We start from the raw sequence: 26,749 nt of genomic DNA on the forward strand, positions 1-26,749 counted from the left end.
AAAAAAAAGAACCACACAACTGAGTGTAAAAAACAAAACAAGAGAAAAACATGCAGTTAAATCATATATTATCATTATATGATGGTGAATATGTATACAGCAACATTCAGGATTGCTACAAAATGATAAATGATACGTGACCTCTTTGTCCTGCTTCATTCATCCATATATGCAAACCAAAGATAAAATTGTTAATAAAGTCTTATGTAACGTGTACTTTATGTTTCATATCTGTTTTTTGAAATTTTCTGAAATTGTTAGTTTTTGAGTGAGAAAATGAGTTTCAAAGTATTGTAATCATTTAAGTGGCGTATTAAACATATTAAACGTTCACTAGCAGGGGAAACAAGTAAGTCTTTCATTTTTGTAAAAATGTGTTATGTATATGTATTGTCATTGAGCAAACAAGAACATCACCAGCCAACCCCCCTTATCTCTAAAAAAAAAAACAGCTTTTCGTGCACTCAGAAAACCTGTTTTCATCTTTGTGATAGTCCATTTTGCAGATGGTAATTAAAAATGTTTATTTTGCTTTTCAGCTCAAAAGTTAGGGCAATTTTATCAACGTATAATCATTCTGTATATTATACACTAACATTTAGGAGGTTTTCACTGGGATTGAGGGTATGAAAGACTGTAATCTGAGACGTAATGACTAAAGCTGTAAAACAGCCTAGACTTTAAAATGCTCTTCTGTGTTATCGTGAGGTATACGAAATTTAAACGCACTTGGATACGTGTATTTAGCAGTTATAGTTATATTAGTTGTATTTCACTCGTGTCTGCTGCTAGTCTTTATTTCTGTTTTAGGTCTTTGAAAGTTAAACTGTCGCCATATGAAGTAAACATATACATAAATAACGCGTCAATAAAATTAAACTAGCTTCTCGCTCATAGAGGTGAGTGCACCCCATTTTACCAATAGAACCCCAAAGGATGTTGTGCACATGCGCGTTGTGCAATCTACCGGAGCGCGAGAGGTAGGGAAGGCAGTTCTAATGGCGGAGAATGTTCGGTCGCCTTTTGACTACCGGGAGCCACCGACCCTCGACAGCGACGGGGATGGAAGCAAACCGCCGCCTCCACGGGGGTGAGTGAGACCGGCGAGCCTCCGGTTTGTGGCCGCGAGCGATCCTTTTTTCTCAGCGGAGATTTGTGAGCAAAATGCAACGCCGTAGACGCACGCGCCGTGCGCGTCTCTTTAGTTACCATTAGAAGCCCTTTTTTCGCGTGCATGATTTCAGCGTAATATTGCAGAAAACGGGGAATGGAAAGTGATTTTCGTTCATCTGCGGGTTGCAGCTGGTGTGCCCGGCGAAGGTGCATCTCTCCCCCATCCAACCCGCTGTGCATTTAAGCGCCATCCTTTTATTTTTTGAGATTTTGACGGGACAGAAGTACCAGCGTTAGCCGTTGGAAGCTAACGGGGCTAGCCGTGGTTTAGCATTAATGTTAGCATGTCCTCAACAGGAGCCGTCAGCTGTGTAACCCAGACTGTCAGTTATATCTCTCCCTCTCCTCGGTAACCTCAGTCATATGATTTCTTAGACTGAACGTATTATTCAATGACAATGTCGTTCAGCTCTCAGCACTTCTCGAGTGCTCAGCTGGTGTAGATCATGACTCGTGGCTTGTGTGGCGTAAGTAAACAAAGTTGCTGACCGCGACCAAAATGCCCCCAAAAACACTTAACTGTCACCGTGCTCAGTGAATTAGGCACGCAGTGTTTTGCTAATCATGCTTCTTTTTTTTTCTTTTTTTTGGTCATTTCCTTTTTACAGACTGACGTGATTGCTTAAAGGGGTGGGGCCATTTTTGATTAATAAGTGTAGTGTTAAGCCTCACAATAGCTGTGCAGTAGATCAGGGTTTGTTAATCCTCTCCAGTGATCACCTCTTCTCTGCATTTTTATTAGTGAGCCACATGATGTAAATCCAGTAGTATTTGAGTAGACTGCATGAGATTATTTTTCTGTTGAATGCAATGATCTATTTGTTTGTAGAACAATAACTTAAACACAAATATGTCCTTATGAAGCTTATATGTTGTCTTATATTAAACTTATATGGACATAATGCAAGAGATTCTCTGGGAAGTAGTTTGGAATTGGTCTCCAGCAGCTTTGACGCCATGCTTTTTTACGTGTGTGTGTGGGGGGGTTGTTTTTTGTTTTAATACTCTTGGCACCATCTGCAGCACATGTTCACATCAGTGCTGAGCAGATGGTGGTGCAGAGTCCAGAGGGGTCAGATAATTTCTAAATGGGCGACAACTACCACCGTCAGGACTTCCTGTTTCATTGAGGGTGCTGGCAAAATTGTGCAGAATGAGTTGAGCCCTCTGAAGCTGTAGACCTACAATGTAATCTAATGTTCACGATGTGATTTTTAAAAAATCTGTTAGTTTTCAGTGTAAGGGCATTGCCATTTTGATTTCACACAAACTAGCAGCAGCCACAAAATAATAGTTACGGTCCACCACCACAGCAAGCTGGGTATTTAAACTTCTAATGTGCATGGTAATTTCTGTAGTCACACTCCCAATGATTGCAAATTGTGTTTATCTTTCACAATCGATTAGTCTTTATCCAAACAATCAACACACTTTACCAGGCTGCCAGCATTTTAAAGGCAAAGTAACCTTTCCTGTAAGAAAAGAAATAATAATAAAAAAGAATAACATTCATAGTTTTTGATTAACGTTCAGACATATAGTCAGTGTTATATCCATCTGCAAATATTATTGTGTGTGTAAATAATTGTATTTTTTTCACCATGTAGGTGAATTGAAGTCAGAGAGTCAATGTAACTGGGTTCATCGGAAGTGAACAGGTTCTCCATAGGTGAACTCTGTTGATATAAGAGGTTATAAGTTTCTAATGTTTGTGAAATACATTAAAGATTTCTTTAGCAAATCACTAATTATATAGTAGTGTTATTTATAAAGACAGCAGTCAGTACAAACGTTACTGAACATATATGTTGTCCTGTTAAAAACAAGTACACCTTTACGCCTTCCACGCCTCCTGAGAACCGAGGATGCAAGTATCTTATAGTTTAACTCTTTTTGGGAAGTCCTGCCTATCTGAAGTTAAGAGGCCACCCGAACACATGAGATATCATTGGAAAGGCCAGGATGTCCTCATTTGAGCACAGCAGAACTTTTCAGGGTAGCTCAAATAAGTCAAAAGATATAGACCAACAGAATGGCTCTTTTTTTTTTTTTCTCTCTCTGCATGATAATTGTATAAAATGACAGAAAAGGTTCTGGTAGCTCACTGCCCCGGGTGTCTTGAATCTATACAACATAGTGTTTGATTATTATTTTTTTTCTTTTTAACCAAAGCCCGTCTATAACTGAAATAGAAGTAGTAGACCTGTTTTATTTAATCTGTAGTAGATAGCGGAGAAACAGGAACTTCTGTCATTTAGTTGTTTATCTATGACTTAACCACCTTGGTGTAGTATGAATGATGATGGCGGTGGAGACTTTATCAATAGGAAAAGCTGAAAAAAGATTAAACATTACAGCTAAAAGGTCAAAATCTAAGCACTCCTTCACATTTTCTAAAGCGTTCCAGTGGGCCAGATTGGAGTCTGGTCAGTTCTGGCCCTGGGCTTTAACGTTTGACATCCTTGATCTACAGGCCTCAGTTAGCATGTTAAATATTAAAGTTCATGACAGTGAGCAATTAGAAAAAACTGAATAAGTATGGCTTGTTGGAAAAGGTTGCCAGGAGGAAGTCTGTTTTCTAAAAGGAACATGTTTACAAAGTTACATCTGAGCAAACCATAAGACTTCTGGAGCAATATCCTTTGGCTAGTTTAGACCAAAGTGCACATGACCTCTTACCAGCTGTCAGCAGAGTGGTGGAGGGGTGATGATTTGGGTTTTCTGTGCAGCCACATAACTGAACAGCTTGTAGTCATTGAGTTAACCATGAGCTCTCTGTATACCAAAGTATTCTTTAGTCAGATGTGAGGCTATCTGTCTGACAGCTAAAGCTCGGCAGAAACTGGGTCGAGCAGCAGGACAGTGATCTCAATCACAGCAGCAAATCTACTACAGAATGACTGAAAAACAAAAGAATTGAGGTGCTGCGATGACCCAGTCAGAGTCCAGACCTCAACAAAACTGAAATACTGAAGCGAGACCTGAGCATAAACAAATGCCTCCAAACCACAATGAACTGAAGCGACGCTGTAAAGAAGGCTGGACCAAAATTCCTGATAAAATCATGGAGAACACAATTCCTTCAAGCTGAGGTGGTTCTTTAAGCTGTTCAATCATGGTGTTGTACTATATTAGAGTTTGTTTGGTTGTTTTTGTTGTTTTTTAAACTACGTCAATCTCAAAATTCAATGCTAGTCATGCCAAACAAATTTAAATATGTTTGGTAGGGTTTAGTACAATTTTCTGTGATACTTGTATGTATTTGTGTTTTTAAAGCATTTGTTAGATCACAATATCTAAACTTTGGGCATTTGATGAGACGGACTACTGATTCAGTACCAGTGTTGAGCTAGTACAATATATTCCTCATTGAGGAGACTGGGGATATTTTAATGTATGTGATGACATCAGGCTTGACTTAAACACCGCATTCCTAACTTTATAAAACAAAATGTAGAAAATTGAATATTTGTTAGTAAAAGAATTATCGAAAGCACACATTTTATTTTTATTATCAACCTAATTTATTAGAACTGGTCTCATTTCAGCTCAGCCGTAACAATTTTACCACATCCTCTTGCCACTTAAAGTCAGACTAGTTTACTCTTTTCCCTGCTGACACTGTGAGTGCACCTGCTCTCTCACACACACATATGTAGAGTAGAGCTGAGATATATTAACATGAAGTTGAGTTGACAACTAAATATTAAGTTACAGTAAATGCAATATAAAAGAAAAAATTCCACACAGATGTTGCATCAACATAACGAGAGTGACAGCGAGTCAGAGCGCGAGAGAAAGAGAGGTGCTGACAGGGAAAGTGTTGACATCAGTCGTGCCAGCTCGCTCAGCCACAATTTGTGGTTAAGTTACAAATGCTGTTGGCTGCACCAGCAGCAGACTGTTTCCTGTTAGCTTCCTTCTTTCCTTGTTTGCTCTCCCACTAGCAGGTGGTGCACTGATGTAGATGTGCAGTGTAGTAAATGCATAAAGTCACAGAATTCATTTTTAATAGATCAACCCAACACTGAAGTTTCTAGATCCTGCTCTAGTCTTCATCATATATCCCAAAAAAAAATTTAAAGTCACAAGTTTAAAATGATTTTCTTACCACTTTTTACCACCGTGACCAGTTAAGTAGGTCATCCACGTGAGCATACACCTGTATTGCTTTGCTGCAGGTACACATGATCACTTTGTTTGCTCTGCGATCCATTCCCGTGTTTATACAAAGTCTTTATGTGAGTGTGCTGGGTTTTTTTTGTTTGTTTGTTTGTTTTCTAAATGAAGACCTGACTTTGTTTCTACAGCCGTGTGTGTGGGAGGAAAAGGAAGGGAACACCTGTAAAGGTGTGTGACCGAGCATATGTGACAGAAGATGAAGAGGAGGAGAGCATGTCAGAGCACAGCTACAGCCCCGGTAAATGTAAAGACTCGCACAATGTGTTTGCCACCTGGTGTTGATGTGTTTTTGTCCACTGATACCTAGGTGAGAGAAAGAAAATGTTACTTTCCAAAGCTGTGAAGTGATAACAAGTGTGAGATTTAAAGTGGAGCTATTATGCTAATTACCAACTCAAATTTGTTTTCTTGGACTCTGTTAGAGATGACCCAGTATATAACAGCTTGTTTCAATCTGTTTTCTTTTACTTTAAAGGCAACCTCCATTTACTGCTACTTTCTTTTTTCTTTTCTTGCTGATTGGATGTCCCTCGATTTTTAGCAGCAAGTGGGTGGGGATTCTGTATCCACAACCAAAGCTATGTAGCTGAGAGGACCTTGTTATGGATAGCCTTTAACGGCATACAGAGCCAAGCATAAAAAAAACAAGCTTCAGGGTCGTTCTGAGCTCATGCAGACCTGAAGTTTTGAAACTTGCCATGCTTAATAAACGAATTCACCATTTTAACATTGTGTATATATGGGAAAAGGAATATGGAGAAGCATAATGGGTCCTCTTTAAAACGTTTACTCTGTCCCAGGTGATGGCCAGTACCCCGAGGGTGCAGAAGACCGCCTCCCTCCACCAGGGAGTCCCTACTACTTGCCTGACCCCACTCAGCTCTGGTAAGTAGGACCCTCACCACTTTGCTCAGATGATCTTTGAGGGGGAAAAAAGACTCGTGTGGAGCTAGCCACACCTGCAAGCTAGCGCAGTGTCACAGAAAAGGAAAGTTAATTCTGTAGGCAGAAAGTTTCAAGAGAGGTGCTAAATTGAGTTTGTTTTTTCGCTGACGAAAAAGCAAGGCTCGTACATTCATCGACCTCAGAACATTCATATGTGCTTTTCATTGTCATTTTGAAACCACACACATGTAAAGACGTGGAGCCACGTAGGGGTACAGAGGCTTCAGAAAGTCACTGAAATGGAAAAGAAGCAGAGAGCTGCAACTTTCTGGTTCAACTGTAAAGGAAAGTTTCATTATATGAAAGGAAATTGCTAAGTTGGTTAGGCCATTCAGATGGTGATTTTACACCAAAAAAAACAAACTGCGAGGTTGATGATTTGTAAGTTTTTATGTGCATCCATGCGTTTTGCTTTTTTTGAAATTTCCCACTGAATGATAGTCATGGTCAGGCCTGTGAAGCAAGCAGTGTACCTGTATAAATATAACTGCAGAGAAAAAATAACTAAACTGGCTTTAGCATGAACATGTGACTGATTTTATTAGTGCACCACACTCCCAGCAGATACCATATTCATGTTGATGCAGGCTGGTTTTATTGTGGCCTTCTTGTAAAACACTTTCGGTTGATTAACTGGAATAATGGCTAAGACTTGTTGAATTGTTTTGATTTGTTGAAGCCTTTATGTGGACCACTTGTGTATGAGGATGACAGAATCGAAGGTTATTGTTGTTGTGATCAAGTTGAATTGTATCAGTAAACTACATGTTTAAATCAAGTTTGACGTCATGTTTTCTAGTGTGCCAGAGTTGGGGGAGGAGGGGGGAAGTGGTGTTCGAGGACCCGTGCTCTTCCACCCTCCGCCAAACTGCCGGATTCGAGAAGTCCACTGCGGAACCCAGGTGCGATTAGTTGTCATAGCGATCCGAGACATCGCCAAAGGGGAGGAGATCACAGTGGACTACAGCCTAACGGACTGGGGCGAGAATGCAATGGTGAGTTACCGACTGATGGAAACGTGACATGTTTGGCGTTATTCTGTATTTGTCTCTGGCATGAAAAGATAAAAGCTCAACAGCGAATGGAGCCTTCCAAGAGTTTTCCTTACAATTGTTCTGTGTCATAGACCCCTGTTGCTATGAGGTGACAGTCCACCAATGCATAATCAAGCTTTAAGCCCTAATGCTAAAAGCTACAGATGGTAGCTGTGTGGGGAATTATTTTCCCGTTCATAAACGTGACTCTGTGTCCTCAGTAGGATCCAGGAGACTTTCAAATGGGCACTGCAGGCAGAATGAAGTTTGAAACGATTGAGAGACACACATGAGGACTTTTTGTTTTTTGCCTGTGAACTAAAAAAAAAATACATCTTTTATTTTTTTTAATCTGTCCATTTAGGAGGAAGAGGCTGGCCCCCACCCACTATCGCTCTCTGTTTCTGATTACCTTACCCCCTCGTGGTCATTATCGCCCTCTTCCTCCCCACTCACCCACTCTGAACCCAGTGACTCAGACCGGGAGGAGGATGAAGAGGAGGAAGATGATGACGACGACGACGATGATGAAGAAGAGGAAATGGAAGAGATAAGGGGTCGAATGCTTCGGCGCCGCAAGAAACGCAAGTTGCCTGCGGCGGTCAATTCGAAGAAGAAGAATAATGCGCCCACTTCTTCCAGAGGACCTGGGCGCCCCTGCTCCTCCTTCTCCCGCCCGACACCTGTTGCACCCCCACCTAGATCCCAGCCCGCAGTCAGTTCTCTGACACCCCCAACCACTAACATAAACAATAACATCAACATAAACATCGGCAGTTCTAGTAGTCCCACGGTGAGCCGGCGGCAGCACTGCCCGTACTGCGGCCGGCACTACCGATCCCTGGCACGCCACCTGGAGAAGCACCACGCCAACCAACCGGAAGTCAGAACAGCCATGGAGCTGGCTCACCTCCACACGCACAGCTCTTCAAATGGCAGCGCCTCGCAACCCCACCCCTCTTCATCCTCCACCTCTGCTACTCACAGTCATTCCTTCGCAGTCCCTCAGTCGTCCTCCTCCAACCCAACTCCCCCATCTCTCTTCCCCAGGGAGAGGGAATCACCTGCCACCCGTTCGAGCACAGGCGCCGTCTCGTTCTCCCTTTCGCTTTCACCAAATGCTTCGGCTCAGCCTGCAGCTGCTAAGAAAGCACCCAGCTTACCACTGCCCGCTACAAAACCCCCAGCACCCCCGATGGTGCCCCGGGTAAAGAGTCCGTCACCTCCGCCACTGTCTACCCCCAGAAGGGGCCGGAGGATGAAGAAAGAAAAGCAGGAAGAGCAGCAAAAAGTCGAAGTGGAGAGTCCAAGAAATCAAGAGGAGTTAGTTCCACCTCCTACACCGGACCCAGACATCGATCCAGATGAAGAGCTGGAGCTGAGCGCGGAAGGGGAGGACGATGCACCTGAAGAGAAGAATGGAGAGATTGTAAGGTGCGGTGAATTATTGTCTTTTTTCTGCTCTGCTGTATCTGTGTTTTTATGTTTGAGGTTTTTTGAAAGTTGGTTGAGATTCAACTGTTAATTTAAAAGCATGTTTCTCTTTCTTCCCTTTCCAGCACACACAGACATCACATGTCTCCACTACTCTCCTCCCTTTCTTGCCTGGTCCTGTATCTCCGTCGTCAGCAGCACTCCTCCTTCCTTTCTTTGACTCGTTCTCCTCACTCTGCCGAGGCCTGGCGCCTGCTCTGCCACTCCAGCCTCTCTCTGCTCATCCTCTACAATCGCCACCGAGAATGCGAGGTGGCCAAGCTCACTATCCAGGACTACCGTAACCGCATCACCCCTCAGCCCAACGCCAGCAACAGCTCCCCTTCTGGCATGGAAGCTTTCCTGTCCCCCTTTGAGCGCCAGGTCTTGTGTCATCTCCCACGGGCTGGTGTCTTAGGCAAGCGAGGGCGCATTCAGCCACTAATTCTCCCGCCACACTGCGAATCCTGCCTCGACCTGCTTCTTCGAACCAGCCCCAACGTAGGGGTGGACCCAGAGAGCCCCTACGTCTTCTCCCGGCCCTACCACTCCCCTGCTACCCCACTCCGTGGCACAGACCTCCTGAGAAACCTGGCTCGAGCCAGTGGTGCTAAAAACCCCGGAGCATTAACGGCAACACGAGTGCGGCGACAGGTTGCCATCCTTACCCAGCTGCTACTGCTGGAGGAGGGTGACACGCAGGGAGGAGCCATCAAACGGCTGGAGGACTTCCTGGAGCACGAGTACCACGTGACCCAGAACTGCTCCACTATCATACGAGACCCAGCGCTGATGGGTCGTGTGGGTCGAGTCGTTCTCTATGGAGAGAGGGAGGGAGTGCTTTTCAGAGGGATGAGCCTGCAGCACATCTGCCTTGAGTTGGACGGTAAGGAAACACTTTTTTTTTTTTTTTTTTACTTAATTTTTTTTCTATTCAGTAGAAATGATTGAGTGTTTGAGGAGTGTTTGCCCATCAACGGCTATTTAATGCATGAATTTCTGTTTCTCCCTATTAAAACTAGCCTTATGCGATACTACAGCTTCTAGTATCGATCCGATACAGTACCAGTATTACTGATACTTGTACTCTATAAAGGCAGCTTGTGAATGGCAGATCAGTGTTTCATGATTATGACATGAATCATCATCAGTTTGCAAATTCCGAACACATTTTAATGAGCACTAAATCATGGTCTTCTAATTTTCCACAATAATTAGTTAACACGATAAAGCTCACCTTTCAGCTTTTCATGTATGTTGAAATTGTATTTTTTTTGGAGACCTGGAATGTCTCTGCAGCGCTTTGGGTCAACTTCTATTGTTTAATGTTTTCATTTCCACACAATTCAGAGGGTTACATACTGAACATATAAGATAGGAGCAAAACTTTGATTCTATCATCCTAGTATCAGTACGATGCCAATACCATGGATCAGTCTGCTGTCCTCTTATTAAAACTTTCAGCACTGTCATAGTTGTTCACTTTAATGGAAACCGTTTCAGCCACATGAATGACTTCCAGTAAAATAGAAGATGGTAGCAGTAGGTTTTATTATGCACAGATATCAGTGAAAGCAGTTCAGCTTGTTAATGTGATATCCATGGGATAGTTTAGTCCTGTTTTTACAAATAATGATTAAATGAGAAAAGAAACATGAGTGCCACGTGTGGCCTGAACAGTAATGTCTGAGGAGTATAAATTAGTCTAATATAGACTACAGAATATTTCCAGAAAGATTGGGATTATCCTAGCAGGGCGTTTTTCCTGACTTGCAACATGTCTTTTTTTTTTTCTTTTCTTTTTTTAAATTTTTTTAGAAAGTTCAGTGAACCCTAATTTCACCGTAAGAGTGCAGCTTTCATGGATTTAAAACAAACTAGTGCAGCTAGATGGCACTAGAGATTAATATGAAACTTGGCAGGGGAGGGGAGGTTGTTTTTTAAATAAGGGTAAAGATTTGTGAGTGTGTTTGAGTGACTCAGGGAAATGTAGTGTGCTCATTGAATAAAATAAGAGTATCAATGGAACTCCGGCTCATCTTTAAAAAAATGAGCATCAGCCAGCTGCTGGTTAGCTTTGCTTTGCATAAAATCAACAGGGAAAACGATTAGCCAGTCATTATGCTATGTTATGCTAAACCAAACACCTGCTGGCTGGCTCATTTTAAAAACTTGAATAATGTAAATTGTAGTTCTAAAAATGCAAAGTAGTTACTGAAATTTCATTTTTAAAATGTATTCAGAGTTATTTTCATGCAACATTTAAATACTGTAGTCTCCAGTTTAAACTGCAACACACCCATGAGAGGAAGTTTACAAATCCAAGACTCGTTTTAAGCCCTCGAGAAAAAACTTCATCATTTTGTCTGAGAAGAACATTTTACAACTTTGAACTTATTTATTAACATTTGAAGTAACATTAACCGTGTGGTTGAACAGTTTTGCTTTGCTAGTACGTTTGGATAACTAACCTCTGTTTGTTTGATCTCTTTTCATGCAGTCATGTCTGGCAACTCGGCAGATTCCTTCTCAGAAGATTCTGAGGCAGAGGAAGTGAAAGAGGAAATTAAAGAGAAGACAGAGGTCACGGTGAAAAAGAAGGGACCGGGCCGACCTCCGCGGAAGAAAAAGGCGCCCGTTCCATCACCTGTCGTCAGCCCGTCTTTAGCTAATGCCCATAAGAGAAGAAACATTCCACCTAAATCAGGTAAAATCTGTCATCATTAGTGCGTGACCTCACAAACATCTGTGTTAATACTTCAGTCATTAAACCGTGTCACTCCTCTGCCTCGGTCACACAGGGAAGCGCGGCGTCCTGAAGCGTCCCTGGTCAGAAGCCGAGCGTGTAGCAGTGGAGACTCACCTGAAGAGAAACCTCATGGAACTGCGCGTCCCCGCGAAGGCGGACTGCGAACGATGCCTCGAACTCTGCCCTCTGTTGGTGAGCAACCAGCGAGACTGGAGGGCGATCAAGTTCTACGTCCACAACCGCATCCAGCTGCTGAAGAAGCAGGGGAGGAGGGAGAGCGCGGCTGCAGTCTGCTAGGGTCGAGCGCAGACGCGGCACAGGACAGATATCATAATGTAAAAACCACCAGCAATCACAATGAAGAGGAAAAACTCTAGATCACGATGGGACGCAGTTTCTCTTTCCCCTTTATTTTTATTTTATTTTTTACATGGGTGCCGTACTCTGAAGTATAGCTGCATTCCCCGTCTCTGGTCATATGGGAGTAGTGTAATAACAATGAGTAAGCTAAGAAGACAGATGGGTTACTCCAGTTAAGGATGATGAGTGTACTCGGTGTTGCGGATGCCCGGTGTCTCTTTTTTTAAAATGTCTTTTCAAGCGGTTGTACAAAAATGTACTTTTGTGTGAATATGCATTGAAACACAACGAATGATTTTTTTTGTATTATTTTATTATTATTTTTTTATGTCATTTTGCTTTACTAGAAAACAGTGGCAAGTGAGTGTAAAGGAGAGAGAGAAGAAACAAGCAACAAAGGTCTGTGACTACAGCAGTTAGTCCTTGGTCCAGCATTTCTTTCCACTGAAGGCTGAAGACCAAACATTGAATGTGTAAAGCTTTGGAAGAAGAAACCAGTGGTTCTGATCTTTATAACTAGACTACATGTCATGTGAAAAAAATGTATGAAACTGTATAGTTTGTGTTTGATACTGACTGACGTTGTTCTCCCAACTCATGGCTCCCACATGAAGAGTGTATTAAAGTATTCTTCAAAATCTCGGACCATGATGCACCTGTGAAGTGTTTTTTGCAACCTCTGTACCATGATCATAGTCAAACTAGTATGTATCAAGGCACGCCTGAATTTATTGCGTAACATAATTTAAAAAAAATAATTGTATTTCAAAATCAACATATGGTCTTATTCACAATGTAAATACTTACTAATCTATCAAAGTATGCAGTAGTGATTACAAAGTATTGTGTTATTGTGTACATACTGTAAATACTATCTGTACTTATTAAAGTGTATGACATTTTGCTGTGTTTTCGTAAACTGGTTTGTGTAAGCTGAAGACAAGAAAAATGAAATGACAAATTTTCTCATCCTGTATCGATTTTGTTTATTTAAAGAAAAAAGGCAGTTCTGCAAAATGTCAACATTATCAAACAAAATTCACATCAATCTTTTACATTGTTTTACAAACACAACGAAAAATATCAGAGCTTTGCAGTACACAAACAGCATGTTGTCAGGTACACTGCTTTCTGATTAGTATTCAAAATGCATGCTAATTACTGTAATGCTTAATTCAGAGTATTTGAAAGGCTATTCTATTTACATATGCATACCATCAAAATTTGACAACAATACAAAGACCACTACAGTAGTGACCAATCACAAAATTTAAAATGGAAAGTGATGTAACACATCAGTACACCCTCACCCCCACACCAAAAAAAACTTAAAAATGGTCATGTGATGCTAACAAATCTTATAGCTACTGCACAAGCAACACATGTCCTAATCACAGTATAAATAAAACAAGATGGTGTTATTGGCATACAAACACACTCCGTATACAAAGTAAAACACGCAACATCCAACATTGGTTCCACATTAAGACGAGAGGGGTTTGAGAACAACTGTAAAACTAACCAAGCCACAGACACTGCTGCAATCACAGTATCCTACACACTTGGGTATAAGAAGAAGGTACTGAGTGATACTAACTACTATGTACAGATCTGTGGTATTCTCCAGGATCAATTATTGTGCTCTGTGTTACCACAGGGTCAGCTTTATCAACAACCACAGTAATCCTTGCATCACTGAAACACTGTCAGATACTGATGGCTGGATGTGTACTGTTCTCTGTTTGTATTAATATTTTTGGTAGTATTTTACTATTTTGTCGTATTTTTGGTTTGTAACAGTGATAAACTATCAATGATCAGTTGTTGATAAGCTAACCCTGTGGTATTTGTGTTAGCTTATCAAGAATCATAATTTATGGCACTATCGTCATCATTACGCACATTAACTGTTGTTTCACACAAGTTGGAGATGCAAGGCAGTGACCTCACATTCCAGGATTTTATCATTTAGGGAATATCACAAAGGTAAGGAGCTTTTATTCCCAGGATGATGATAAGAAAGTTTGCCCTCTTTACCACTGGCAGAAGCACAGTAACACACTGCTAACAGAAATAGTCCATTACCTGTGTATAGAATTTTAGAGCAACCATTGTTTTAGTTTACAAAAAAAAGGTGTATAAATGCGCCTGTAACACAGGTACAAAGGTCATTCCTCTAAACTTTACACCTGATTGTAAAATATTATGCCAATTTATCAGGGCCTAAGTAACCTGGCTCAACAATATCTGACAGGCATGTGAACTACAAACCAGCTATAACGCTCACGTTATCTGGTTTACTCACCTCATTTAATTTTTCTTTGTATTAGTGTGCATGAATTTATTACTTTTATCTTTCAGATCATTATTTTTTATTTTTGACTCACATTTTTATATATTTTTGTAATCTTGCTCTTAATTCTTGCATTTAACTTTATTTTATTCGTACTTGCTTAATGTTTGATTGACTTTTTGGACTTCTCTTCATGATTATTTCAGATTAAAAATGAAAAATAAATTGCACACATTTATGTCTCTTCATTCAGGTTTATGTCAGCTAGAAAATTTGATGATTAAACCTCCACAGCAGCACGTGTTTTGTTTATCGTATTTTGCCTCCACTTGGAATCGAATGTGTTAAAGGTATAAAGGTTTTCTTTCTTGTTTGCCTGCCTAAATTTTAATAGAGATATTATTTAACTTTTTTAACCATGAGCAAGAAATTCATAGTTTCAATTATATTTACATAAAATGATGCTGCAGCCATGGAGTTTGAGTTAATATGACCTCCAAATTTTTAAACGGTATAAATAACCTGAACATGAGACAGAATTGATGGATTTAAAGGTCTCAGTAAGTCAGTATAAAAGTAATGTGAGGTCATTCGTTACTTTTCCCATAAAAACAAAGAAAATGTTTCAGCTTGTACAGTTTTCCTTACTTACAATATTAAGTTTCAGTCTTGTTCTCAACTGATTCTGCACAGTTTCCTTCATCACCTGTTTGACTCTGTACTTCCCTGTGTACTACCTCCATAACTGATGTGTCACCTTTCCCAGGGTTAAATAATGGAAAGATGTCACCTTTGAATGTAGCCGTGAAAGATCCAATTAGTGTTTTCTCTTCTACATTATAAAATGAAAGCTCACCACTGTCATGATCCAAATACACACCGACCGTCTCTGGTCTTGAATGGAAAGGTATTGAAATCTCAGGTTGTGTGCTAAACTGAAAACTATTTGCTCTTTTGGGAGATGAAGACAGAAACCAGAAACCATTCGATGTGTTTGGAAAAGATGTGGATGAATTACTGGGGATTTCAGCTGCACTTGTAACTCCTACCCACCAGGACTGTTTGATCTCTGTGTTAATTCTCCACATAGAAACCTCCCAGTAGTGTTTTCCAGAAGAGAAGCCAGATGTTCCTTTGATAGCTGTGACACAGGTAACCATGTCTCCATCAGGAAAAGACTTTCCAGAAAGATCCTTTGGGTGGGTGTCTCTCACTTTGTTGCCTGCAACCTTGAGGTATGGGTTGTTTCTGTCCTCAAGTTTAACATTTACTGTTGAAAATTGAATCAGAAAGAGTGACAAAAGTCATGAAAGAGAAAAAACTGTGAAAATGTGAGATTGTCAACAAAATGAATGAAGTTATTACCATAATGATTTCTAGCTTCTGAAAGACGTTCATCTTCTGTGGGGAAATGGAGAATACATGTGTTTATTATATTATGTCCTAATGACATAACCTTCATGTGTCACAGTGATTCTAAGAACAAGGACTGCTTTAGTAACGTCTTACCTTCTGCTAAAAGTTTTTCAGTCTCTGTAGAGAAATACAACAAATAGTTTATCAGTATTTTTTTTAATGGAAGAATCATTTGAATCAGATTTCTTTGTCATGTCAACACTGTGCAAATGATTACAGAATGTCTTGTGTAGCTTTCCACAGTGATACTGATGGGTCAGTGTGGGATACTGCAATCCTATAACTTTTGCAATGTAGGAGGTGTATGTGATATCTCCATGTTGGTGTTGTTCCTGCATCATCATAAAACTGTAGGTCCAGGATCAAGACTGCAACCAACCAATCACAATGTTGTGATGTCCATTTTTGTTGTGTGGGGGGAAAAGAATAAACTGTCTTTGCTTAGATAAAACTCTCTTCTGAAAGACATGATAAGTATTTTAAGTGTTTTACTTATTATTTTTTTCAGTATAAAAAAGCTAACTTGTCAGGTTAGCTTTGATGTTAGCCAAATTTAGGCTACTCCTGTTGGTTTCCTAGTGACAGTTTTTTTTAAAGCATCAGCTAACTTCTTGGCTAATACTAACGAAGTGCTCAGACAATATGATTGGAGACTTGCGATATTGATCCTGGACCGATATTATGATGATGATGTAAGCACAACACCAGCATGGGGATAACAAATCATGTGGAAAAGTAGGATCCAGGTTGTGTCAGAGGCTGACTTTGCTCCATCTTCGAGCAAATGCATCATTCTTTTATGCCGTTATTACACATATAACAAAACCACAGCTGATGTGAAAAATGATTTGTTCAGTGTGACGTTCTTACCACTTAAGCCGTTCCCTGAAACACAAAATATTCATGTCAGGATTCATTTTCCGCCCGGACACATATTTATATAACTGAGAGCATTAATTTGAACTTGTCGTGTGCTCTTTCTTACCATCCATTTGGTCTCTTCCTAATTGGGCGTTCCTCACTGAAACACAAAACAAACATATCAGGATTTAATTTCAGACAGTGAACACTTTCTTATGACAGTGATAACTTTAAAGTGTTATATATTTAAAGATATTATATAAATATATTGTGTATGTATTCGGTACCTTTCTTTCTGTAGTACATCACTCCCAATGCAGCCAACGCTAATGCAGCTACAAGAAGCAGTGCAAAGGCCACCCACCCACCTGGCGAGGACTCTAAACAAAAAGCAAGAAATCTTGTATTTCAGCTTTTACTGTATTTACAATCAAAAACAAATAAACATAATATAACTATCACACACACACAAAAAGTCTCTTTACCAGGTTCAACAGTCTTATGAAGAGTTCCCAGGCTGACTTTGGCCTCCTTTACCTCTTTATCAGAGAGACCCACTGAGCAGGAAGGCTCAGAGGTGGAGGAAAGAAGAAGCCAACTGTGGACTAAAAAAAGTCCAGAAGACAGATTTCTGTACACCAGACTTTGAGGTTCCACATCCTGCTTCTTGTCTGACCAGCGCAGCACAGGCTGTGGATACCAGCCTTCAGATTCACAGCTCACATTCACCTTGTCATCTTCTCCCCACACTACTGATAGAAAAGGAGGACTTCCCGAAGCTAGGTAAAGTGTCCGAGGAGGAAGATGAAGAACATTTTAATGCGACGGTTTAGAGCAAAGCTTTAAACATCATATACATTTCCACCCCTAAGTCACTCACCTGTCACGAATAGATTAACAGGTGCACTGTCATAACCCTGGCTGCTGCTGACATAACAAAAAAAATCTCCTGTATCCTCAGTTGTGACGTTCAGCAGCTTCAGGCTCACATCGCCTGATTTCAGCCCGCCTGACGCTGCATCCTTGAGTCCAAATGAGACTCGGCCAACGTAGGCAGGTTCTTCATATTTGAACTTTTTTGACTGGTAGTGCATTACCGGGCTGTCAAAGCGATTAGTACGGTACCAGCGTACCTCCAGGTCCTCTGCATTTTGCTGTGGACTGAGCCAGCACGGCAATGTGACCTGATGGCCACGAGTCACAGTGACAGGAGACGTGGTGGTAACCACAAAGTTGGTTGAAGCTGTAAGATAAATAACGCTGGCATCATTTATCTTTTACACTGGCAGAGTGGAAAAGATGGTTAAACACAGAAAGATAAATCTTATTATAACGAAGTCAATCAAGTTTCCAGGTTTAGCAAGAGAAGTAACAATAACATGTGGCTAAACTTGAAAAAATCAGAAACATTAAAGGTATGAGCAGAATCAGACACTGAGATTGTGTGTGTGTGTGTGTGTGTTTGTGTGCTACTAATCAGAGACTTACTGGGAGCAGCAGTGCAGGAAGATATAAACAGCATCAGGAGACACAGACCTGTCACCCGTCGATCTGTAAAAAGGGAGGTGACGGAAAATTGTAAGGAGACGTTGTAATTCCCTCCCCATAACTCAAATCTAGTAACGCTTAAGAAAACAAGCGTTTAATGTTGACGGCAGAAAAAAAGGGCCGAGGGCTAGTTCACGATTAGCATGCTGCTAAACGACAAAACAAGTGATCAGTATCGACCTACCCATCGTGTTTCTGTAGCTCCACCGAGAAATCTCTGTCACACAGTCAGAGATGTGCAGCTTAAAGGGAGGGACGAGAAAACGTGAAATCCAGCAGTCCGGGTAGTCCTTTCTTTCTCTGCAGTTTCTCCGCTGACCTCGATAGCTTGCTGCTTGCATTACTCTTACTTTCACTTTCATTTTCATCGGAGAGGGCGGAGAGACGAGGATTTGAACTCTGAAACAACTTTTATTATATCGATCTCAGGATGTCTGTAAGTACAACGTCTCCCGTTTGGGCCAATCTCAGCGAAACTTTGCGCGAACATCGCCACACATACAGTGATGATTACAATCGCTATGATTTTTTTTAAAAAGACTTAATGTGAATCTAAAATGTTTTCGACTTCAGTGTAACGCTACTCTCCGTTTGCGTTTGTTTCACGTGACACGCTCAACGTAGGTTGCCCGTATGTAACTTAACGGTCACCGTAGTTTGTATCGGCCACGTGATTTTGTTTCATGCATCGCTACGAATGACTGCAGACTTTGAAAAAGAGCCGCAGACTGGGTCGATGGTGTGCAGCTCTGTGCCCTCATACAGATGTAGCTACGTACAGACTAAAGTGGCTCATACCACTTTTTATGTGCGATACCGATATCATAAATTTGGATATCTGCCGATACTGATATGAATCTGATATAGTGTATTTTATAATCAATAAAACAGTTTTTTATGTCTTGTTGCATTTTGTATAAGTACATACTCAAGTTTTAAAAAAACAAAACTCCAAAGCTATTCTATTATACCCGTATGCAAAAATACATTGCACCCAAAACATTTAAAGTTCACCAATACTGTTCTTTTTATTTCAACTTTTGGTAGAACTTAAGTATTTTAAGAAATATTCAAAAAGTAATTCAAAATGCAATTCTATGCATATTTAAAAAACTCTTTGGCTCTGGAAAAAAAAAAGAAGTGCAGTATCAGCACAAAAATAATGTTTATATTCAACAACTTAAAAAACAATAACAACACTTTGTAGAATGGACCCTTTTATACTTAAAGCTGAACATAAATTGACACCCAGACTGGAAAGCAGTGCAAATAAATGCAAACATGGCTTCATGACACTCATACTTTATCAAGATGGAAGCTGTTTCTATCACATTTAACCTGAGACTGAATTTTGTGTAATTTCTACACACAGCTTAACACAAGTATAAAAAACTTATTTTTCATAGTTCCTGTTTTTAAAACAGGAAACGGTTTCGTCTCCAACACTGATTTTTCCAAAGAAAGACTTGAGTCTATCCATTGAACGGTCAGATTTAATAATGACAACGCACAGACCTCTGAGCTGCATATATCGGCTGTAAAGCTTAATGTAGGAATGCTTTAAAAACATTCAGAGATGAACTTGCACACTTGCTTCACATTTCTGGGATAGGTTGCTCGGAGATTAAATGCCGGTTTGGCAGCATGTAGCGAGGCTCCAAATGCTTTCAGTGTGAAGCAACTCCAGACTGCTGACAGGTCTTGCAAAACCAGCGATATAGGATCCATACATTGTTTCTATCCTCTGTTCGGTATGTAGCCCTCTGAATTTTGTCAAATAAATGTTGGGCTTTTCTTTGTTGTTTCTTTTTTTTTATTAAAAAGTCAAAATGTCTGAACGTTTTGTCTGTTTTATTTATAGCCTATAGCACATTTAAACAGCAGAAGTTCACGGACAGTGTTTCAGAGACAGACATTTAGATTCCAGGTCTCCAAAAGTCTCAGTTTCGAAATCAAGGAATTAGCTGAAAGGTGTGTTTTGTTGTGTTAAATAATTGTTGTCGAAAAATAAAAAAAATTTGTAGTCGTTTGAATGTGTTCGGAGTTTGAAAATTGATGATTCATCTCATAAGTTATTATAACACACGGATCTCCCATACATAAACTGGTGTTCATTAGCTAAACGTATCAGTATCGTTATTGGTATCGGCAATGATAGACCACTGAAGCACATCGTAATATAAGAAAAAGGAATGCGGTTCCAACCGTATGTACTAGATTTTCCATGAGACAGAAATGCTGCTGAAATAAATGAAAAATCTTTGAGTTTGACTCTTTGGTCTTAAATTTTAAGAAATAAATGTGTAAAATTACAGGAAAAGATTCTGGTAGCTCGCTCCACAGACTGTCCTCTAATTATACGTTTGTGTTAATTAATATAAATAAATAAACAAAACCCAAAAACAGACATTTCTGCAGAAAGTTGTTAAAAAAAACAGTTTTGTTGTTTATTACTTAATTACTTTTATCAGCTCAAAAGACTGTGAGATTTATTAAAATACATTTAAAAGTAAAAAGTTTAAAGTCATCCAATGAGGTAGATTGGAGTCTTTGCCTGGCCGATTCTGGCCCTGGGCCTTATGTTTGACACCCATGTTTTAATTACTCTGCCCAGCCTTCGAGGCTTTCTGATGTAAATGATCTTTCAACCTGTCACAGGTGACATGCAGCACTGATTCCAGGCAGTGTTTTATAAATTAGCTGTGATTGTTCGCAGTTTAGTGCCATTTATTTGCACCTTTGGTTTGGTGAGTCTCAAATTACAGCTGGGATATTAGTAGAATATTTGATTGGTGCTGTCTGGGAATATATATTTTGCATCTAAAATACAGTTGGGGTAGAAGCAGAAATGAATATAAGATAGAAATACTTACAGAAAATGCAAATACTGCCAGATGCTGAAAAGAAGACAATGTGAAACAGACTTTGAAGCAAACTCAAATCAGACAGTTTAAAAGTTTAACTTTTTTATTGACTGTGGCAGAGTTTACACAGGGGGTGATATCAACAGGGAGAGTTCCCGAAGCCTGAGCAGGCTATGTGTGACTCTGTTAGCAAAATAATGACATTCATCATTGATATTTAAATCAGTTTTACGTGGCGGCCCAGTCCCGACAGCAGGAACGGCAACAGTGGGAGACAATGTGTGTGATCGGCAGCAGGGCAGAGGTATACCTCTGCCTGCATTGGTGAGTAGTGTCTCCACTGTCGTTCACCAGGTGCAGTCGGTTTGGGAGAGGGTTGCCATGGCTATAAGCCAGGTCCGCTTCCGGGACGACTGTTCTGGCCCCTATTTGTTTATTTACAGGGTGATGACGTGAGGGGAGCCACGGTGGTATAGAGCGACGGACGCCAGTGCAGAATGCGTGATGGACCCAGTGAAGGGACAAGATAGAGGGGGATAGAAGCTCCTCCCCGTCAGGCCTGGGACAAGACTGGTGTGGACCCCGCTCCGCAAGAGGACTGTCTGTCCAGCTCATGAACACCTATCAAACATTCGTCCTGGGTTGTCAGACGTTACATCGCGGAACCGGGTGGGATTTTAGTGCATGCAGAGAGGGTTTGTTTATTCCCGGGGGATTTTAGTATATCGATAACATTTTATTGTTTACTTTAAGAAAAAAAATGTTTTCGTTTTCTTTTTAATTAGTGCTCCCTGGCCTGGGAATAAACAGTTTTTGATCGGACCTGCATTATCATTGTGCCCTGGGTTTCGGACTCTCTTGCTCCCCCTTGTATCTAAAGAACCATCCTCCTTAGTAAGGCATCCTGGCATAACTGCTTTAGTGTCTGCATTACATATATAGTGGACAAAGGAGCTTTAAGATGGAACTGCCAGGTAAGAGGAACAGAGAAAGACCCAAGAGAATTTTGTCGATGAAGTGAGGAAGAAAAGACACCTTTGAATAAAATCAAGAAAAGCCTCCACAGCAGCACACATGTTCTTTACCACATTTTGCTTCCACTTGGAATCAAATATGTTAAAAGCATAAAGGTTTTCTTAGTTGTTTGCCTGCCCTAAGACTTAATAGAGACATTAATTAACTTTTTAACCATAAGCAAGAAATTCATAGTTTCAATTGTATTTACATAAAATGATGCTGCAGCCATGGAGTTTGAGTTAATATGACCTCCAAATTTTTAAACGGTATAAATAACCTGAACATGAGACAGAATTGATGGATTTAAAGGTCTCAGTAAGTCAGTATAAAAGTAATGTGAGGTCATTCGATACTTTTCACATAAAAACAAAGAAAATGTTTCAGCTTGTACAGTTTTCCTTACTTACAATATTAAGTTTCAGTCTTGTTCTCAACTGATTCTGCACAGTTTCCTTGATCACCTGTTTGACTCTGTACTTCCCTGTGTACTACCACCATAGGTAATGTGTCACATTTTCCAGGGTTAAATAATGGAAAGATGTCACCTTTGAATGTAGCCGTGAAAGATCCAATTAGTGTTTTCTCTTCTACATTATAAAATGAAAGCTCACCACTGTCACGATCCAAATACACACCGACCGTCTCTGGTCTTGAATGGAAAGGTATTGAAATCTCAGGTTGTGTGCTAAACTGAAAACTATTTGCTCTTTTGGGAGACGAAGACAGAAACCAGAAACCATTAGATGTGTTTGGAAAAGATGTGGATGAATTACTGGGGATTTCAGCTGCACTTGTAACTCCTACCCACCAGGACTGTTTGATGTCTGTGTTAATTCTCCTCATAGAAACCTCCCAGTAGTGTTTTCCAGAAGAGAAGCCAGATGTTCCTTTGATAGCTGTGACACAGGTAACCATGTCTCCATCAGGAAAAGACTTTCCAGGAAGATCATCTGGGTGGGTGTCTCTCACTTTGTTGCCTTTAACAATGAGGTATGGGTTGTTTCTGTCCTCAAGTTTAACATTTACTGTTGAAAATTGAATCAGAAAGAGTGACAAAAGTCATGAAAGAGAAAAAACTGTGAAAATGTGAGATTGTCAACAAAATGAATGAAGTTATTACCATAATGATTTCTAGCTTCTGAAAGACGTCCATCTTCTGTGGGGAAATAGAGAATACATGTGTTTATAATATTATGTCCTAATGACATAACCTTCATGAGTCACCGTGATTCTAAGAACAAGGACAGCTTTAGTAACGTCTTACCTCCTGCTAAAAGTTTATCAGTCTCTGTAGAGAAATACAACAAATAGTTTATCCATATTTTTCGTTTTAATGAAAGAATCATTTGAATCAGATTTCTTTGTCATGTCAACACTGTGCAAATGATTAAAGAATGTCTTGTGTAGCTTTCCACAGTGATACTGATGGGTCAGTGTGGGATACTGCAATCCTATAACTTTTGCAATGTAGGAGGTGTATGTGATATCTCCATGTTGGTGTTGTTCCTGCATCATCATAAAACTGTAGGTCCAGGATCAAGATTGCAACCAACCAATCACAATGTTGTGATGTCAGTTTTTGTTGTGTGGGGGGAAAAGAATAAACTGTCTTTGCTTAGATAAAACTCTGTTCTGAAAGACATGATTTTGAGTGTTTTATTTATTATTTTTTTCAGTATAACAAATATATTATCAGGTTAGCTTTGATGTTAGCCAAATTTAGGCTACTCCTGTTGGTTTCCTAGTGACAGTTTTTTTTAAAGCATCAGCTAACTTCTTGGCTAATACTAACGAAGTGCTCAGACAATATGATTGGAGACTTGCGATATTGATCCTGGACCGACATTATGATGATGATGTAAGCACAACACCAGCATGGGGATAACAAATCACAGAGAGAAGTAGGATCCAGGTTGTGTCAGAGGCTGACTTTGCCCCATCTTCAAGCAAATGCATCATTCTTTTATTCTGTTATTACACATATAACAAAACCACAGCTGATGTGAAAAATGATTTGTTCAGTGTGACGTTCTTACCACTTAAGCCGTTCCCTGAAACACAAAATATTCATGTCAGGATTCATTTTCCGCCCGGACACATATTTATATAACTGAGAGCATTAATTTGAACTTGTCGTGTGCTCTTTCTTACCATCCATTTGGTCTCTTCCTAATTGGGCGTTCCTCACTGAAACACAAAACAAACATATCAGGATTTAATTTCAGACAGTGAACACTTTCTTATGACAGTGATAACTTTAAAGTGTTATATATTTAAAGATATTATATAAATGTATTGTGTATGTATTCGGTACCTTTCTTTCTGTAGTACATCACTCCCAATGCAGCCAACACTAATGTGGCTACAAGAAGAAGTGCAAAGGCCACCCACCCACCTGGCGAGGACTCTAAACAAAAAGCAAGAAATCTTGTATTTCAGCTTTTACTTTATTTACAATGAAAAACAAATAAACATAATATAACTATTACACACACACAAAAAGTCTCTTTACCAGGTTCAAGAGTCTTACAAAGAGGTCCCAGGCTCACTTTGGCCTCCTTTACCTCTTTATCAGAGAGACCCACTGAGCAGTAAGGCTCAGAGGTGGAGGAAAGAAGAAGCCAACTGTGGACTAAAAAAAGTCCAGAAGACAGATTTCTGTACACCAGACTTTGAGGTTTCACATCCTGCTTCTTGTCTGACCAGCGCAGCACAGGCTGTGGATACCAGCCTTCAGATTCACAGCTCACGTTCACCTTGTCATCTTCTCCCCACGCTACTGATAGAAAAGGAGGACTTCCCGAAGCTAGGTAAAGTGTCCGAGGAGGAAGATGAAGAACATTTTAATGCGATGGTTTAGAGCACAGCTTTAAACATCATATACATTTCCACCCCTACGTCACTCACCTGTCACGAATAGATTAACAGGTGATCTGTCATAACCCTGGTTGCTGCTGACCAAACAAATGTAATCTCCTGTATCCTCAGTTGTGACGTTCAGCAGCTTCAGGCTCACATCGCCTGAATTCAGCCCGCCTGACGCTGCATCCTTGAGTCCAAATGAGACTCGGCCAACGTAGGAAGCTTCTTGATATTTGAACTTTTTTGACTGGTAGTGCATTACCGGGCTGTCAAAGCGATTAGTACGGTACCAGCGTACCTCCAGCTCCTCTGCATTTTGCTGTGGACTGAGCCAGCACGGCAATGTGACCTCCCGGCCACGAGTCCCAGTGACAGCAGACGTGGTGGTAACCACCAAGTTGGTTGAAGCTGTAAGATAAATAACACTGACATCATTTATCTTTTACACTGGCAGAGTGGAAAAGATGGTTAAACACAGAAAGATAAATCTTATTATAACTAAGTCAATTTTTGGTATCAGCAAAGTTTTGAGGTTTAGCGAAAGAAGTAATAACAACATGTGGCTGAATGTGAAGAAATCAGAAACATTAAAGGTACAAGCAGAATGAAACAGTGAGATTGATGATAAATAGCAGAATGAATGTGTGTGAGACTTACTGGGAGCAGCAGTCCAGGAAGATATAAACAGCGTCAGGAGACTCAAACCTGGCACCCGTCGTCGATCTGTAAAAAGGGAGGTGACGGAAAATTGTAAGGGGACGTTGTAATTTCTTCACCATAACTCAAATCCAGCAACGCTTAAGAAACCAAAGTTTGATGTTGATGGCAGAAAGAGGCAAGGGTTAGTTGACAATTACCATGCTGCTAAACAACAAGACAAGTGATCATTGTCGACCTACACATCGTGTTTTTGTAGCTCCACTGAGAAATCGCTGTCACATAGTGTGAGATAGTGAGGGAATCACTTGACCGCAGTGGGACGAGATAAAACAACAACCCAAGGAGTCCACTTTGTCTTTTCTTTTTCTGCAGTTTCTTCCCCGAGCTCGATAGCGTGCTGCTTTCTAGTCAGTGCTTTCACTTTCATTTTCGTCTGAGAGGGAGGAACTCTGAAAACAATATTTTATTGTAGCGATTTCAGTGCGTCTGTAAGTACAACATCTCCCGTCTGAGCCCATCGCAGCTGGTATTGGTGTCAGAAGCCTACCAGCGAGATAGGATTGATACTTTGTTTCTATCCTCTGTTCGGTATATGTAGCCCTCTGAATTGTGTCAGATATTTATTTATTTATTTATTTATTTATTTGAAAAGAAAAAATAAAAATGTCTGAACGTTTTGTCTGTTTTATTTATAAAAGTCCCAGTTTCAAAATTAATGAAAAGCTGAAAGGTGTGTTTTGTTGTGTGTCTAATTATTGTGGAAAATAAAACTCACAGTGATTTAGTGGTGATTAAAATGAAAAATCAGAGTTTGCAAATTGATCATTCATCTCATAAGTTATTATGACACACGGATCTCCCCTACATAAGCTGGTGTTTATTAGCTAAAAGTATCAGTATTGTAATGATATCGGCAATGATAGACCACTCAAACTAGGGGCGTAATTTCCAGGGGGGTTATGACACCCCTCCCCCCCCCAATAATTAGACCCAACCAATATAACCCCCACAATAAAATTATAAATGACCTTGCATAAATAGACTGTTGATTTTCTTTACTCGTTTCAGGTTATTACCAGCAAATTAGTTGCATGTTTAATCATCTGGAAATTTACCCAGATATATTTATTTATTTATTTAGACAGAGATCTTGACACCCCCAATGTTCAGCACAAAGTTACGCCGATGACTGAAACTTATCACAATATGAGAAAAAGAAGTGCAGTTCCAGCATTATGTACTAGATTTTCCATGAGATAGAGAAACTGCTATAGTAAATGGAAAAAACTTTCAGTTTGAATCTGACTGTTAA

General features: G+C 40.2%; 2 protein-coding genes across 7 annotated transcripts; one reads left to right on the forward strand and one right to left on the reverse strand.

Moving 5' to 3' along the window:
* The first annotated feature begins 841 nt into the window (after positions 1-841).
* Positions 842-13,229, forward strand: LOC120721790. The gene is made up of 8 exons (XM_040012336.1): positions 842-1,090; positions 5,484-5,593; positions 6,156-6,240; positions 7,100-7,295; positions 7,699-8,768; positions 8,894-9,693; positions 11,308-11,514; positions 11,609-13,229. The coding sequence occupies exons 1-8, from the start codon at positions 948-950 to the stop codon at positions 11,851-11,853; spliced, it is 2,856 nt and encodes a 951-aa protein (XP_039868270.1). The 5' UTR covers positions 842-947; the 3' UTR covers positions 11,854-13,229.
* Positions 12,973-25,873, reverse strand: LOC120721792 (butyrophilin subfamily 2 member A1-like). 6 transcript variants are annotated; one of them, XM_040012344.1, is made up of 10 exons: positions 25,677-25,873; positions 25,435-25,500; positions 24,823-25,185; positions 24,428-24,721; positions 24,230-24,322; positions 24,067-24,102; positions 23,952-23,966; positions 23,180-23,203; positions 23,036-23,068; positions 12,973-15,482 (listed from the first exon to the last, which is right to left on the reverse strand). In XM_040012344.1, exons 1-10 carry the CDS (start codon positions 25,678-25,680, stop codon positions 14,866-14,868), a joined length of 1,545 nt encoding a protein of 514 aa, XP_039868278.1. In that variant the 5' UTR covers positions 25,681-25,873; the 3' UTR covers positions 12,973-14,865. The 6 variants fall into 6 exon arrangements, with proteins under 6 accessions (XP_039868278.1, XP_039868276.1, XP_039868274.1 ...); XM_040012342.1 differs by having other exon boundaries at positions 23,036-23,071; XM_040012340.1 differs by lacking the exons at positions 23,036-23,068; positions 23,180-23,203; positions 23,952-23,966; ... (4 more) ...; positions 25,435-25,500; positions 25,677-25,873 and adding exons at positions 15,575-15,607; positions 15,719-15,742; positions 16,496-16,510; ... (4 more) ...; positions 17,975-18,037; positions 18,219-18,734 and having other exon boundaries at positions 12,973-15,479.
* Between the last annotated feature and the right edge of the window lie 876 nt (positions 25,874-26,749).

Source organism: Simochromis diagramma, unplaced genomic scaffold, assembly GCF_900408965.1.
Source record: "Simochromis diagramma unplaced genomic scaffold, fSimDia1.1 OVJJ01000604.1, whole genome shotgun sequence".
Classification (NCBI taxonomy): domain Eukaryota; kingdom Metazoa; phylum Chordata; class Actinopteri; order Cichliformes; family Cichlidae; genus Simochromis; species Simochromis diagramma.